The sequence below is a fragment of the Primulina huaijiensis genome, chromosome 11, assembly GCF_012295235.1.
Source record: "Primulina huaijiensis isolate GDHJ02 chromosome 11, ASM1229523v2, whole genome shotgun sequence".
NCBI lineage: Eukaryota > Viridiplantae > Streptophyta > Magnoliopsida > Lamiales > Gesneriaceae > Primulina > Primulina huaijiensis.
The window spans coordinates 20044460-20062575 of record NC_133316.1 but is presented as its reverse complement, the minus strand read 5'-3'; the positions used below and the strand labels follow the sequence as shown (position 1 = coordinate 20062575).

The 18116-nt window shown below is 32.7% G+C and overlaps 2 protein-coding genes across 2 annotated transcripts; both read right to left on the bottom strand.

Moving 5' to 3' along the window:
- Positions 1 to 8581: 8581 nt before the first annotated feature.
- On the bottom strand, positions 8582 to 12318 carry LOC140987135 (Golgi SNAP receptor complex member 1-2-like). Its single transcript, XM_073455540.1, has 6 exons — positions 12003 to 12318; positions 10379 to 10575; positions 9777 to 9866; positions 9622 to 9693; positions 8912 to 9041; positions 8582 to 8833 (listed from the first exon to the last, which is right to left on the bottom strand). Exons 1-6 carry the CDS (start codon positions 12121 to 12123, stop codon positions 8736 to 8738), a joined length of 708 nt encoding a protein of 235 aa, XP_073311641.1. The 5' UTR covers positions 12124 to 12318; the 3' UTR covers positions 8582 to 8735.
- Positions 12319 to 14490: 2172 nt separating this feature from the next.
- Positions 14491 to 17231, bottom strand: LOC140987409 (pectinesterase 2-like). Its single transcript, XM_073455899.1, has 2 exons — positions 16285 to 17231; positions 14491 to 15334 (listed from the first exon to the last, which is right to left on the bottom strand). Exons 1-2 carry the CDS (start codon positions 17144 to 17146, stop codon positions 14646 to 14648), a joined length of 1551 nt encoding a protein of 516 aa, XP_073312000.1. The 5' UTR covers positions 17147 to 17231; the 3' UTR covers positions 14491 to 14645.
- Between the last annotated feature and the right edge of the window lie 885 nt (positions 17232 to 18116).

The window sequence follows — 18116 nt, the reverse complement described above, 5'->3', positions numbered from 1 at the left end:
TTAAATAATAGCCTTTCACTATTTTAAAAATATGTGTCATATCAATTTAGATTTTTTCAATATATATACAATACATTTATACACAATTTTCAATTTGCTATGGCTTTGTTTTTGAAATACTGTTACTTGAATGACCGAACCCAATTAGCAATAACCGAACCGAACCGAAATATTTAGCAATTAATCGATTAGTTTTAAAAAAATTTGTGATTTAAATTTAATTATATATGGATTATAAACATAAAAATTAAAAATTAAAAAATATATAAAAATTGATAGGGTTAATTTTAAAATTAAGGGTTGATTAAAATTAGAATTAAGATTGATTTTAAAATTAAAAATTAAAAAATATATAAAAATTGATAAAAAAAAATTTATTAAATAATAGTATTTATTATATCGGTTAATTCGGTTAACCGATTTCAAAATTTTGAAAACCGTAACCGAACCGAATTAACCGATATAACCGAATTTTTTTAATTGAAAAACCGAATTTCCGAAATAACCAAACCGAATTTCCGAATTGGCTTGGTTCGGTTGGTTAATTCGGTTTAACCGAAATCTTGTTCACCCCTAATTGTGTTAAATTGGTTAATTAAAAGAAAGATAAAGATAATTATAAATAAGTGTGAGAATAATAATCACTAGGAAAAAAAATCGAGTTTACAAAATAAATACTAGTCAAGAAACGAAAAATTATATTCCTCAGCAATTCAAGGAAGTAATTTGCATCCTAAAATATCAATAACCAAAATACAATAATGCAAATCCGTGTGACCGAAATTCGGAGCAACAAAAAAAATTCTTCGATCATTATTTGTATGAATGATGTCTTCAAATACCTATAACATGTTACGACAACACAGTGAAACAACGATACTTCGTCTTTATGAATTGTTCATGAAATTCTCTCTTGGTTCATTTGTAACGCACTCGTCTCACTTTTCATTGGTGCAACAATTATTCTTTTCATATTCGACATTTTGAACCCGATGAAATTTAAAATATAGTTAATCCAACCAAATTTCGCATCACGTGCAATGAATGATCTGGGGTTTCATCTCATGGCTAGAACCTTAAAATTTAAATTTTGTATGTATATTTAAATAAATAGTAAGTTTCTTATGCAACGATATCATGTATATATTTTAATGAGAAGGATTGACCCGGTCGATACTCCTGATGAAAAATAATATTTTTTTTACTCAAATCAACAAATATTATATAATATACTTTTGCTATAAAAAAAATTCAGAATTTTCATTTAAATCAACATATATTACACAATATTTCTTCATAACTTAACTAGCAAAAAATAATACTTTTGTAGTGAAAAACAATATTTTGGAACAGGTCGGATCGGGTCCATTAGACAATTGGATTAAAAAGTAATCTCATGAGTTTTGTGTTAAATAAATTAGTGATTTCTTTAAGCAATAAATTTCACTATCCTAAAATATCCCAATTAATTAACTCATGGATCAAATTTTTTGTGTAAGTCTCTGTCGACTAGACAATTGGATTGCAAATCTTCCCAATAAAAAAACGAGTGTAGACCCTTGAAAGAGTAAACATGGTTTTGTGGTCCAATTCTATTTCATTCAATATAAATCCATTGTGGTGTCATGAAAAGTACGTTAGTGGTGTCATTTGGGTTTCATTAAAATCAAAATAATGTTTTTTTTTTTTTAAAAAAAAGTGTGCGCACAAAAGTTGATTTAAAATGTTACATGCGCATTTCAAAAAAAAAAAAAAAAAAGAATTTTCCTATCGAACACTTATTTTGAGAACATTTTGGAATAATTAGTTCGTGACAATATTTTGAAAATAAATTTGATGAAATTTCAAAAAATTATAACGTCCAATATCTTTCCATTATTTAGATATTTGATCCCTTTTTTTTTATCCAATTTCGACCACAATTTATGAAGTGTCATTTTTCTTTATGACATTTAAACTTCGAATTGTAAGTTTTGTCACATCACACATAATATGGAATTTAAAATATCAACTTTTCTTGGAGGGAAATTGAGCGCCTCTGCCTCCCATATCCATATATCCATCGACTTTTACGTGGATGGAGAAATAAATCTTTGTTTTTCTCTAAAAAAATCTCCAATTTCCTGGGATAGAAGTTATTTTGCAAGAAATATGGATTCGAGCTGCGTCTAATCTTCATCTAAGAAATTATTCAAACTTCAATTTTTTTATTCTATTTTTCAGTTTCTTTCTTGCAAATTTTGAACATACCACTCCGTCATAGAAAATAACAGGTTTTACCAAACAAATTAGTAAATAATGTAAAAATCAAAGCACAAGAAAGCTGTAAAATCAAAGAATTGGAAACAAGACACTCACTCTCCAATTTCGACAGCCATGGAATCTTCGACCTGAATTATCATTTGTCCAAGAAACCGTCACATGTGCTCTTTTTCCACATTTACAGAACAATATTCCTCCTTCAGAAACATACGACGTCGTAATCTCATGTAAAATAGCTTTTTCTTTCTTTTTAGAAAATTAGAGATTTGTTGAAAGAAAATTAGGGATTTGATTTATCTAAATAAAAGCTGATGCCTATGGATATAAGAGCGAAGATGTGATGTTTATGTTAAATTTCACATTACATGTGATGTGGCACAACCTATAATTCAAAGTTTACATGTCGTCGTGAAAAAATGTCAATTCAGCAACCATAGAGAAAATTGGATAAAAAAAATAACCAAATATCTAAATAGTGGAAAAATACTGGACGTAAATTAAAGGCGATAAAGTTACCTAACCAAAAACCAAAAGTGGCAAAATTATAAGACTAATTTATCAAATTTTCAAACAAATAATATGCTATTCCGATAATTTTTAATTAAATATATATTATACTATACAAACTCTATATTAATCATGTGTATAAAACAAAAACGTGTACATGGTAATATAGTCTCAATTTTATTTTTTTAAAAGTTGATTGATGGCTTAGGAAAACACCACCAGTCGAAGTGGAGGATTTGATCGATCTATACCAGTTCATATAACACCAAACAAAATAGGGAGACTAGGCCAAGACCTCTGACAAAAAAACTATTTCTTTTTACAACGTAAATAAGGAAGTCCCGTTTTGTCAAGTTTTATACAACTTTAAATATGTCTAGGAATATTATTCACACCATAAAGCTTGCTAGACTATTTTGTTTAAGTTGTTAATAGATTAAATGCAATATTTTCCACGGATAAAAGGAGTAATCTATGTTAACAAAAAAATTCCCGAATAATTAATTAGTTGTTCTTTAAGTTTCGATAATAGCCATTTTGAAGTACACAAAATTTATTGTCCCTCCATGCATCTAATAGATAGTTTTCAATTGTAAATTGTTTATTGAAATATCTCATTCGGACGCGACGATTGACGAAATGTGCTACACACGGACCTACACACACAAAAAAAATTACTATGATGGCAAATTAAAGTGCATAATCCTTATTCTTTTGGTCCTATCATTTTACCATTCATCGTATTATGTGGGACATGCATTGAATTTCTTGGTTAAACTATGAAAGCCATAAAGTTAATTTACCATGGATTTATAAGTTCCTGTTTCTCTGTACTATTTTAATTTATGTTCTATATATTATTTTTTACACGCCGATAAATAACAAATGGATGTCTTAGAAACACATTTATTCATGCGTAATATTTTTTTTACATGAAATAAGACGAAAAGATCAATTATTTTAGAATACATTTTACAAAATTGATTCATGTATATAATTGTTTATTTTTTTTTAAAAAAATGTATTTGTGGTCTTTGTTAAGAATGGAACTTGGATCTAACTCAACCCCAAAAGCTAGCTCAAGGGGGGAGGATTGTCCAAGTCCATATATGTAACATCCAGGCATTTTACCCAACCGATGTGAGACAACTAACACACCCTCCTCACGCCCAGGAATGAACATCTGGAGCGTGGAGTTTACAAATGACCCAATTATTGGCAGAACGGGTGGCCTAACTATAGGAGGTCCAATACATAACGGTGGAACCTGAGCTCTGATACCATGTTAAGAATGGAACTTGGACCTAACTCAATCCCAAAAACTAGCTCAAGGGGAAGGATTGTCCAAGTCCATATATGTAACATCCAGGCATTTTACCCAACCGATGTGGGACAACTAACCGTCTTGTATATTTGTTTATTTGCGATTTTTTCTTCTATTTTTCGAATTTCGATCTTGATCATGTATCTTCCAATTTTCAACAATGTGAATCCGGTTTTCTCTTATTGTGCTTAGTTTTCATTATTATCCCAATTAAAGAAATAATAAAAATGAAAGAAAAAATAAGAACACGGACAATTTTAACGTGATTCGGTCCAAACCGACCTACATCAATGGGACCACGCTCAGCTATCAAGCAAATACGCTAAATATAAACAGTCACAATCGTACATTGACTTATTCAAATAAAAAACTATTTTTTTTTCTAATGACGTCTCTATGACGACCACATTCAGTAAACTTCATTTGGTGATCATCACTCGTTTTCAACTCCGCCTTCATCAAATTCCTTTCGAATTTGTGGATTGTTATTGCCTGAGAATGGCACATTCCTCTCCCAATGAATGAATTACGAGGCTTATAATATGTGTGTACCACCAACAATCGAAAATCTCTCAGAACAGAATGATAAGACGAAATTGACAGTAGTTTGTCTCAGCATATATCGCGACATAAAATAAACAGTGTCAGTTTTTTTCTCAAAAAATCGCTGACAACAACTAATACTCTCTCATAATAATATAATACTTAAAGCTCATGGTCTTCCTCAACCACATATGACCACACTTTACAATTTTCAAAATAAATGAACACTTATTTATATAGAAGACCTCGTCATATCCAAGATATGCATTATCTTTTCAAATCTTGCATCATGTATGGAAGTTTTTAATCAATGCAGTTTTTTGAGCTTTAATTTACCGAAACCCATCATTAAAATGTTTAATGAATTAAATGATGAATTAATTTGTCAACTTAATTTATAGTCTAAACAATTTGTTTCCTAAATGAATTTGGATATTGCAGGCAAGTAAATCAGCGATAACAACTAACAAGCTTCTACGAGTCGTTAAGAGCATAACATACCAATAGTGACGCTGGGATTTGTGGAATCGGAAATGACTCTCGGGAAGCAGATGAGTAAAGAAGGTGAAATGAAGCATAACCAACCAACCAAGAAATCAAAGATGTAAGCATTAAGAGTATGATACAATTGTAGTTTTTTGTAATCAATAAATAAAATATATTACTCAACCAAACAAATACATATATTCGAGTTTCTTTTGTTCTATAAAGCGAAAATTTATGCAAATTTTTTTTAAAAATATTTTGGGATTTTAAGTGACTGGATGCTAGAAAAATGATGTACATTTGTTTTTTTTATTCAGATTTTTTTTGGAGGTTTCCGGTGATGAGCACAGAGCCATGCGCTAAGACAATAGTGAATGGCGCATGTAGGGGAGACAGATGCATTACTGAACCTCAATTTATGAGACCTTTTATTGCCTTCAGTTTTTTCTTCCCAGAATTAGTACAATGGCAATTTTAAAAAAATCACCTTGACAAATGCGTGTATGTATTTTTTGTCTCAAACTTATCTAATATATATCCTGAATGGCGTTGGTTGGGGGAGAGTAAGTTCTAGGACAATAGTTCTTACTTTTCAAATTTATCTTGTAATCCATTAAAAAATGAGTAAAAATGAGTATGTCTCTTGTGAGACGATCTCGCGGATATTTATTTGTGAGACGAGTCAATCATATCTATATTTACAATAAAAAGTTATGTTTTTAACGTAAAAAGTAATGTTTTTTCATTGGTGACCCAAATAGAATATTTGTCTCACAAAATTGACATGTAAGACTGTCTCACAGGAGTTTTTATGTACAAAAATTATAATAATGAGATGGTATTATTATGTATGTAATTAGCAATTCATGTCGTCTCATTCTATGGAGTATTTATTCAAGATTAATTGGAGCTTAATAATACTTGGCCTGTCACTGGTACTATGACTTAGTGTGTGATATATATTAATTGTAAAGGGAAAATCATATTTTCTTAGATATCCACACCACCAAATCCCTCACAGAAACACACACCGGAGAGTGTGAAAATCAATAAAGTTATTAACAGATAAAGAACGGTGAGCGCTGAAACATGTTTTTTGGCATCTTCTTACGCTGAATAGTAGGGGCTGTCTATACTACACAGACTAGACTTTTCTCTATATGTATGTGTATGTATTCATGCGAATAAAATTTGAAAATAGGTTTATTTGGATGCTGGAAAAATGATGTTTGTCTTGTCGGGATATATAGTCTTATAACAGCAGACAAATTGAATCGGATTCGGTTATACACTATTTGTACTCCAACTTGAGCTCGAGTTTTATGTATTAATTAAGCTGCATCAAAGCTTGGTTTAAAATCTTTAGACTTTAAGCATTGAGTTCACAAGTTCTCTATGCAAATATTTGTTGAAATGATGTTTTTAAAATAAAAATTAAATTATATTTGATCATGCTGGAATTGCAACTGCAGGCTTTTGGTTGTGCATAGAGTCTGCTACATATAAGCATAGGTGTATGGAGTGTACGAAATATAAATGCCTGTAAGGTTTATTTCCCATTCACCTATAGTGAAGAGTTTACTGCAGATTCCCTCTAAAATATTACAAGAAATCTAGGCACTAAATGTGATTTATGAATCTCCATGCTTTGATGTTTGTAAGAATGAAAAAGGCATCTAATTTTCCATAGAGGTGGCAAAAAGTTTTGACAAAAGACGAGCTAGCTAGCTTATTTATGATTATATATATATGGCTGTCGCCAGGCTACAAAAAACCTATTATATTTTTATCTAATTTATTTTGTAATTTCATTGAAATTAGATATGAAAGTTATTAATTAAAATAATATATGATTCAACCTTACTACATGCTTCGGACAAAAAAAAAATGAAATCACTATTTGTTCTCAGGCGATGTCTCGGTCAATTATTGTCATACGTTGTGATTTTATCAAAATTCTCATATTCTATTTGCAAAAAAAATAACGAGGCAATCTGCCATTTTCACTATCATCGCATTGACATGTCATAGAGGTGGAACTCACATGTTTTCTCCTCTCCTTCATTTTTGCGCTGCATCGCCTGATACATTATATTCTGTTGAAGTGATATATATGTATATATATATATATGTGTGTGTGTGTATATATATATTAGCAAAGGAATTCGAAGTGTTACTATTTACCTAAAAATGTTTTTTTTTTTAAAAAAAATTTCAGTGAGACTAATAAAAGATAATTATCTTATTTTTAATACTAAAATTTTTAACCCATGAAATTAAAAATTTGCAAAAGATATATGGACCTATAAATTAAAATGACATAGCACAATGTCAAACTGAACAAGCATTTAAAAATGCCAGCAGGAGTTTGTCCTTGTAATTTGTTACAGTGTGTACATAGCAATTAATCAAGTCATCCCAATGGTTGTCCAGGACAACCTATCCCTACCAATACTGAAAATATAAGGGAAATTGGTCTTCAGTCCCCAGCCGTCGATTTTTTTTGTGTTCAATCTCTGGGTATTTTTTTAATACCACATTTCCACATGAAGTGTACCACATTTTGTATGACATAGTACCACAATTTTGTGGGTAGGGAGTGAACCCAAAGAAATATTTTGATTAGAGATTTTTCACCAACTTCCCCGAAAACATACCAAATATTTTACTCTTTTTTGCCTCACATATTAGGTATTTACACCGATCAAATCATAATTTAAATCCACGCATGATTTGAATATTCAAACTTGGCCATGTGTGATCGAGTTGTCCATTTATATAAATCACATGTGATTCACGTATATATGAAATACTTCGACCTTGAAAACATAAAAATTTAGAAACGACCAGGGACGGAGCCACCCCAAAGGTTGGGGTAGGCTCCAACCCAGGCTTGATTTTTAGGCTTATTTAAAAATATGGATTGAGTTTTTTTTAAAAAAAAAAAATTTTTACCTCATTTTAGTCCACATTTTAGCCCTCAAATTTAAAAAATAAAATAACATTGAGTATATCACAAATTTTAACACACATTTTAGCCCAAATTTTTAGCCCAGGATCGAAACTTTTTCTGGCTACGTCCCTGGAAACGACTAAACATCCCACAAACGTATAGATATATAATGATTCAAATAATAAAAATTCAAACATAAATATGATTAGAGTCCGAGAATCTCAGTGAGTGCAATTTATATGTGCTTATGGCTCCGCTCAGCAGCTTCAGTAGTTCGAGCAAGACCTAGATTCCGAGTTCGGACAAAGCCTATTTTGAACAACTGAACTGTTCGCTAGCAACTCAATTTACATGCACTCCTACAACCACTTATTATTTGGACCCCTCACACAAAAAAGAATTATACGTGATTCTTCTAAACTAAATGTTGTGCGAGCACATAGCAACAATTAGTAATCGTTTGACAATTAATTTCAAATGAAATAGAGAATCCCATGATTCAATACTTCTGTAACGAGCAAACAAGATATATTGAATAAATGATTATAGGTGTGTATACGAGTCTCGGACAATATAACGTCAAATAAGGTACGACTGGAATCGAAAAACTCGGCAAAATTTCTTGGAAAAGCCTCATACTTTTGACAACAGACAGTGTGTTCACTTAGAAAGCCAATAGATGATAAGAAAAAGTGTACAGGAAGCAATGACTGCAGATAGGATGAGATTGTCTTTTGATCGCTTCCTTCTGATCGAACCTGTCAATAACATATTCTTAAATGTATTTTCAAATAATAAAAAAAAAACTAAAAAAAATGTCATCAGCAGATAGTTACCAAGTACCCCACGAATGACCGGAAACTTATCACTTAGTGTCTTAAGTTTTCCTTGAACGTCTCCAAACAAGGACCTTTGAGAGGCCAAGGAAGCTCTCGTTGCTTGAGCTTGGTTAATCACATCATCTATCTGTAAGGGGGTAATGAAGAGTGTTTACGGGATAAAAGATGCATAGCCACGAGAAGCTGCAAAACTTACATAAAACCATGCAATTACAAAAAAAAAAGGCCAACAAGGATTGTGATTTCAATCTTACAAAATCAGTCTTGCTAATAAAGAAAATAAAGAGTGGAGCATCGCGATTACTTACACAAGAATTTTGAACTGCATAAAAAAGTGTAAATAATGTTTAATGCTATTATGCCTGATTCCGTCATGTGACAGTGCAACAAGTTGGAAAAAACCACAAGAATACACATCAATATATGGTGAGCTACTATTTCCATCCCAAATCAGAACAAAAGAGTTGGGCTTTCAAATGAAAAAAAGCATAAGAAGTCACTCCCAGATTAAAAAAATGTAAAAACTGTTTGGTAAACTAACAAGTTCCCACAATGACATGGAATCCATAGCTGGCACTTGGTATATTAGCGTTATATCAATGGTATAATTTGAATGATTTCATCATCAACCTTGTTCGCTCGCCAATTCACACATTCTTCTGTGATATTTATCAAGACACTCTAGTCAATCAGCCTATAAGTCTTACATGAGATATGCTTCCATCTATGGCAGCTCTCTCCCTCAGTAACTGCATTCTTGGAGAATCGGTGTCATATGCCTGCACATAGTTAGCATTTAGCAAGAAGAGCACCAAGAAATTTTTGTTTTTTTTACTGATAATTAGAAATTTAATGCTCTCACCTTGTAGTCACTGATATCATCGTGGGCAAAACTAAGAAGCTCCACATGTTCCCTCGTCGAGTTAATATTTCCCTTGATGCGCCTAAATTCCTATATTAGTATTAGAAGTCAACTTAACCACGATAACAGATAAAAAAGATAGACCGCAAACAATACAAAAACTGACACAAGAAAAGCGCACAAGGAAGCATTTTGAAAAACCCAAGACACGATGCAAAAACAAAAGCCAAAAGGTCTGAAACACCTACACCAATTTTTTCAATCATTAGATTGTTTCTATTAACACAGATCATAAAAACGAGTGAATCAAAGACGAGAAGAACAAAAGGTTTATACTTATCGCTTATGCAAGCAAATTTAAATTTCAAAGAAATGTCGCAACTTGCAAGTTAACGTGATCGAAACTTACCTAGTTCCGTTTTTACCTTCATAGATGATATAATGAATAAAATGGACAAAATTTTTGCTTGAGCTGTTCTAATGTTTTTCATTGTTTTGGTGGATAAGGAAATATAATTGAACTAAGAAACAAAATTTTCTGGCTTCTTCATCTGTGCAAGTAATAACATATTAGAAAAAAGATCATGAATCAAGTAAATAACCTGAGTAAAATCTTGTAGTATGTCTCTGTGTCTTGCTAGCTTTTGAGTAACTGAAGCAGTAGGCACAGCAGATGCAGCACATCGACTCATGGAATCATATATATCCTGTAGCTTCTCAAGTGATGACTGAATCTCCATTTCCACAGACTTCAAAGACCTGCTAGAACCAAGAGTTGGTGAACCGGGGTCGACATAGCCTGGAAAACAGTACAGCTCAAATACATGAGCACCCAAGTGAAAGTCAAAAAATAAAACCAAAGGATTTATCAAGTTATCAATATTTCCAGACTATCCCAGGAGAGAGACCTTGCAATCATAACAATAATTTTATTTATACTTTAGGAAGAATGTTGGAATGTTTACTCGAATTCTACTGCATGACCTGAAGCATTGTATAGATTACAAACTAACACAACATGATTTCAACAAATACTATAAAATAAATTGTGGGGGATGCCGAAGAACAACTTCTATAAGACCTGTTCAGAGATATTAATTATTAATATCATGATGTTTCTTACAAGACTTGACTTTTTAATCCAATTCACCTCAAGCAGGCTAAAGTATACTGAATGCCATGTCACTTGCTTTCTCGGATGTTTGCATAATATGGAGATAAAAGCATACAATGATCTGGTTCAAAAATGGAAACTCATTAGAAATACAGAGACAGAGTAGATTGTTGGTTTTCATCTTCAATCAGGCACATGCCAATAGAACCAAACACTGAGGTTGCACTTGGATGGAGGAAATTGAAAATATGGATTTACAATTCATTTGATTGATTGGATGAGTTTATGTTAAATATATTTCAAATCTACCACTTCCTTAATTTATGTAAATGTAATGGTGATTGTGATGGATTTAAAAGTCGTTCAAGATGAGTGTAATTTCAAACCTTTCAAATCCCTCCCCAAACAAATCTCTCCTTCCAACTCAAAACCTCTCATCCATGCGCAACCTAACTGATGATATGTCATATGAATAAACTGCAAAGATCCATATGCATGTGCCTTTTCTCAGAAGTATTTTCTCTATTTTTGTAAATATGAGATTATAGAGGAAAACAACAAAACCCAACAACTAAACAAGAAGCCTTCAGCACAACATTCCTCTTCATATAAATCTCTTACATCCAACTAGTTACAGCACATGTATAAAACAAAAGCGAGTTAGAGTATCAACACGGAGTTATTCAGATATTGAGCCATGTTCTGCTTGCTTCTGAATCGATTAATAAGCCAAATTGTGAGATCATCACGTTTCATAGCATTATCAATACACATCACTCAAGTAACAAGACTCCTATCCACAAACTAATCAAAAAGTATATGATAAGTTTCACAATTAACTTCCAAATTATCCCTGAAAAATTGTTTAAAGCACTAATCACTCCCAATTACATCCAAAATTTACACGAAAAGCCATCCTAAAACAGCAACCGAAGCTTCTACACCTAAAATATAAAACATTGTCCCAAACTTAAAATGAAAATACAGGTTTTACAACAATAAACTTCCCGTCACCATTGGCAAATATCGGTGCAGAGTAAAATTGCAAGAACGATGGATAAATAAAATGAGCATCACACCAAAATAATTGCTGGTGCAGACAAAATTAGTACCTCCTTGGGTCAACCGAGAGCCGAGCTTCGCATAGGAAGAGAGCTTCACATCGAGATCGCCTTCAAGTTTTCGCGCCTCTTTGCGGAGCTCTTCCCATCCCGACTCCTGCAACACGTCCATAATTGGATCCGCAGCAATCCAGATCTACACGGATCCGCCTCGTTTCCCAACAGCTCCTCCACCTCACTCCTGTCCTGATTGCGATCCGAATCCGTCAGTTATTACAGTTGGATTTGCGGGATCCGATGATTCGATGCTGCAATTGCTTTTTAAACACACGAATCCGACACTCCTCCATTTCGGGAAACGCCTAGTCAGAATCGATCGGGTTTCTAATTTTATGGGCTCAAATAACTGGGCCTTTTGGTTTATGTTTTGACAGTGAGCCCAAGGTAGCGTATAATAGTATATATTGATCAAACAATTTCAGTGACGAATACAGCGACAATCTCACGATATAATAACAAAATTTTATGATATAATTGTTGTAAATATCATTATACAATATATTAGTTATATCTTTAACATTATTTCTTCGGTGAGACCCTTGAAATTGGTTGATATGTTTACGTTCACTGATTTGCATGATTTATTGGGTATTAGGAATACTTGATACATGGATCACTTTCATTATTATTATTTTTACTCTATAGAAAGCAATGTATATATGTATGTCATAACTAACGGATAGTGGTTTCTTATATATACTCTGGGACAAAATGAAAATCTCTGAAAATCTCAAATTTTGTGAAGAGTAGCAATAGAATCATGTATGTTCCATTGCTAATTAATTATATCGAATAACTTTTTGTCTCATTCCTACTATTAGGCATCGTCCGGCATGCCTAATAACGGGTACTGAGAACACTTATCCGGGCCCTTTTTATCCGAACGAGGGTTTAGTTCGACTTATAAAAGCTCTAAAATAGATCTAATGACTATCACTGTGTTGAGTGTAATAATTATTTATGCTAAATAAAGAAATCGAAACGTGATATTTGAACTGCTATGCGGTTTAAAATATTTGATTTATACCGTTGCCACCATCTATGTCTTTTGATATAACAACAAGCGATAAGTTTTACAACTGGTATCAGAGTTAAAGTCACAAGTTCGATTTTCATTGATGCAAGGAGTGTAATTATTGAGATGAAGATTGCTGAGTGTAACAGTTGTCCCTGCTTGGTAAAAAATCAAAACGTGATGTTTGAGCTGTTATGCGATTTAAAAGATTTATTTACACTGTTACGTACCATCGACAATAATTTTGGATAGAGCGACAAGCACTCAATCCTATATATTGTTTTTCTAAAATAATTTTATGTGAATAATGATACATGGGGCCCACAAGATAATATTGTACACATCAATTTGTATTGAAGAATAGAGTTTGCAGTCCACTACTTTGAGCTAGTTTTTGGGTAGAGTTAGACTTAAATTTTAATCTTGGCATGAAAACAAAGCTCAAACTCACCATTATATGTTGGATATGTCATTATGAGTCATCCGCAAATGTATTGTAAATTTCACGTTATATTTGTTTATTCCTGAACGTAAGAGGGTGTGTTTGATGTTTCACATCAATTGGATTTAAATTTATAAAAACTTGTATATATGGATTTAGATAATCATCTCTCTCGAACTGATTTTTGGAAAATGAATTTCTCCATTAATTTATTTATGTGCAACTAAACAAGTTAGTTTGTACAAGTAAGAAGAGTCCTCGTATACACTACTCACAAACACTTCATAAATCATAATAAAAATTGTATAATTTGCTGGTTGATCAGAATTATTTCCATTCCGTTGACGCGGTTTCCACTTAATGGTTAAGTTGAAGTCTATGGATGCTAATTAGTACGTAATTAGTATAAGTTTGGATTGTAATTAAGTAGTGTTGTACCATGCACCATATATTAATATTGGAGAAATCTTGTGCGTGCGGCCAGCAAACCGCCGCCATGCAACCAAAAGTCAAAAATGCATTTAATATACGATTTATTTCACTTTAATTGAACGAAATTCATAGACTATTTTTATTTATATAAAAAATCATATCAATATCATGATGATTCAATTTTATGATATAAACCTCTAATAAAAAAAATTACTTATCATTTGTAAATATTCTTTTCATATCTTGTATCTTGAGATTATCTTAGTTGAATAATCTCATATTTTAGGAAAAGATGTGTGTGGCTGTTGATGAATGTGTAATGGAAAAATGACTAGGTTCATAATGTTAATCTTTTAAATTCCAAGTTTGATAAAGATAAAATTGCAGACAAGATTTGAAGAATATACATGCGAAAATAGTGCATATATCATACTGTGAACTTTTCAGTTTGTGTGTGCGAGATGTGTCACCGTTTTCATTGTGTGAATTGAGATATTCAAGAGAGAACGATCTCCATTGTTGAACAGAGTTCAATTAAAGCGAAGTCAAAGTCGATCGGTGTTCGCCAATATTATCAAATGAGAAAAGGAGTTTTATCTTGAATAAGTCACACAACCCGCCGGGTCAATGGGACTATCTCACTACAAATATCACATTTATTGCAATCGCAGATCATCAATTTATTTTCTACACTTATAACGAAACTATTTCAAACGGAAACCGATTATAAAATGTAACAAATATATTAAAGACCCGAAGTGAATGGCACCCCAGTACCAGGTAACCAAGAATTCCCTGCAATAAAACTCCCAACGGTAAATTGAGATGCGAGGGTCGCGCTAGTAATCACATGGTAACCCCCCCATTTCACCCGGTTCGCTGTAGATGAACCCGGACCCGTGTTCGCATACTCTCCGTAGTACAAAGTATCCAACGCGAAGTTCCCGTCCCACGGCAACCAACCTGACGGGTCAATGAGACTATCCAAGAAAGTCTCCATGAACACCGTACGAGAGTATTGTTGCCAGGGACGACCCAAATACGTCTGCACGGAGCTTTGCACTGGTTTAAGGTCCGAAGCAGCGGTGACCTGACATTTTTGGATGGACATCCCCGTGTTTTGGTTTGGATCACTCCGAGCCTGAGCTGTGATGGTATTTATCCTGTTTGGGGGATATCTTGGGTATAAATTGCAATTTTGGAACACTACGGCCGAGTTGCCGAATATAAAGTCCACGGTGCCATATACGTTGCATTCCTTGTAAAATTGTCGCTCGGAGTGGACATAGAGCGTGTCTTGATAGCCCTCGAAACTACATTCGTAGAATACAGAGAGGTCGGAACCGGACCGAAGTGCGACAGCTTGGTGTTTTTTGGCTCCAGCAGTGTTTCTGACTGTGATTCCTCGGGCGATGAAGCCAGCACCAATAACAGCTGCAAATTATTATAATTTGAAATTTTTATTAAAAAAGAGTAATTTTTTGAATTCCAATTATTTAATAAAATTCTTTCCATAAAATGGTCTCCGTCAATTTATGAAGTAATAAGATTTCTAATATAAAAGTTTTCAACAATATATTTCATTATTTTAAATAATAATCAATTAATTATTCATATCGCCATTTATCGAAGTTAGGAACAACTTGACTCATTAGATGAGATAATAATGATTTATATTATGATAGATAATAATTAAATTGATCGATATGAAGAATTGGAATTTGAACCAAACAATGTATGAAAGTAAGATAATAATTTAGTATTATCCTTCTTACAAATGGTGAGGGGAGGAGTTCTTGGTTGTCACGTACGTTATACACAAAAACTCCTATAAGACCGTCTCATATTCGACTAATCCGTGAAAAAACGTTACTTTTCTTGAAAAGTCTCATGGATATAAATCCGTGAGACCGTCTCACATAAATCATATTCCATGTTATATATATGTGGAGATATGATTTTTCCAACTAATTTAAATCAAAAATTATATTAATTGATTTTTTCAATCTTTTTTATTTGACCAAGAATATTAACTATTGGAGTGGAATACGCTAAATTCCTTTAAACATTATAGCTAGGAACTCAAGAAATTATAAAATTAGATTCAAAGTATCATTTAATTTTCTCAAAAAAAGTTTGATTTATATATCCATTTCGAAACTCAACATTTGAGTAATTATGTGAAATATGAATTACATGTCAATATTTATTTTTTTAAAAAAAAGATCCACTGATTATTTTTTATTTAAAAGGATACAAAGTTATCAGTTCAATTCGATTAAATATATATAACAATATAGTCTATTAATATACCAAATTTAATATGTGACTAACATATATATGATATATATTTATCAAAATACCGAATCTAACATGACACTTACCGACAGTGGGCGAGTTGAAAGTGGTGCTCCCTCCTCCGACACTCCTACTTCCGGTGATGATCGTCTGTCCAATCCCATCCCCATACAACATAATATTCTCTAAACCATTTCCAATATTCACATTTTCGTTGTAAGTACCCTGCTTCACATATATCACGTATCTTCCACTTCCAGGCCAATTTCCCGCCGCAGAAATCGCCTCACCCACTGTCTTGTAGTCGCCAGAACCATCTTGAGCAACCACCACGTTTGCCTGAGGATTGGAGGCCTGCAGCAACTTCCGGTCACCAGGCTTCATCCAACCCGGGAAGCCTTTTTTATAACTCGGCTTCTGAAACCCTCCACCGACATTATTCAAGGCTAGCGTGTTGCTAAGCAACATGCTAACGTTGTTCGAGATCAACGGGAGAACATAATCTGTGACACCAAGTTCTACGAAACCAGTTCTGCACGTATCGACATTCGTCAGAGCGGTGCTGAGCCAAGTTTGCACATCATCAGAACTGCACTTCACGTTTGGATCAATAGTCTGGTTGAGCTTACGTATTGTGCTATGGTATAACTCGACGCAATCGGCCCAAGCAGTCTTTTCTCGTTTGTTGCGGCATTTTGGACCGAGCGATTTCAGGTTGTCTTGCGCAGCCATGCAGCGGTCTAGGGCGAGTTCTTTCGACAGTTTGAAGAAATCGGATTTGGATTTGATGGATTTGTTAGGGTACTTGTGTGAAAAGAGGTATTCACAGGGTTGTGGATATGGAGTTCGGCTGCACCAAGATTTGATTGTAGAATTAGGATGAATTGAAATGACTTGTGTGAAGAATAAGAACACAAAAAAATTGGTGATTTGAGATTTTGGTGCCATGGGTTAGTTATTCAGTTTGGTGCAAGTTATTCTTATGTGATGGTTGGTTTATATAGGGATATAAGAACTTTGAAGCAAGTGGCATTTGTAGAGATGCATGTTATGTTCTCTTGTCCATTAATAAAAACATTTCAGGAAAAAAAAAAAGAAATTCGGTGGAATTAGGTGATACAACGGATTAATAATAGATGGAGTTAACAAGATCGCATTTTTATGGATAACGATTGTGAATAAACCTTGTGCCGAAAATTATAATTTTAGTCATGTAAGTTAGCTTGTTTTGGTTTCTCATCCTGTATTTTGTTCTAGTTTAATTTTCATCTAGTAGCTCGAATTTTTTTTTGTTTTAGTCCTTTTTTTTGTCTGAAATCAATAAATTGATTGGATATTACCTATTTTTTACATTGATATTCTAATACATGACTCATACAACAAGAATAAAGTTTACATTACATACATTAAAATAAACATAAACAAATACAAAGGGAAACAACATACTTTTTTTCTTTTCATTATGAAGTATATATTGGGGTCGTGTTGCTTTATTTATCTCTTAATTTTTTTTGTCAAATTGCTTTTAGTTTGAGCAACATGACTTTGTTTTCTCCACATGATGTGCCACGTAGGGGAATCAATGTTAAATAAATTATATTCGATAATTTAGTGGTTTTAGAAAAAAAGAACCCAAAAAAATTCAATTTATTGTATGAAATCAAAAAATTGACAAGTTACATGACTAAAACTCAAAACATGTCAACTTATGGAACGAAAATTGCAATTTTCCCTCACGGAAAATACATTTTTTAAATGGGTAATTCATTAGAAATACAACTTTTTTCTATATATACAAATTTCTAGTGCATCCCATGTATTCTTTTAAACTACACTTAGATCATTTTTTAGTGTGCAAGACGGTATATTAATTAATTGTGCATCCGTTGTTTTTTTTTTTTTTTTTTTTTTTTTTTTT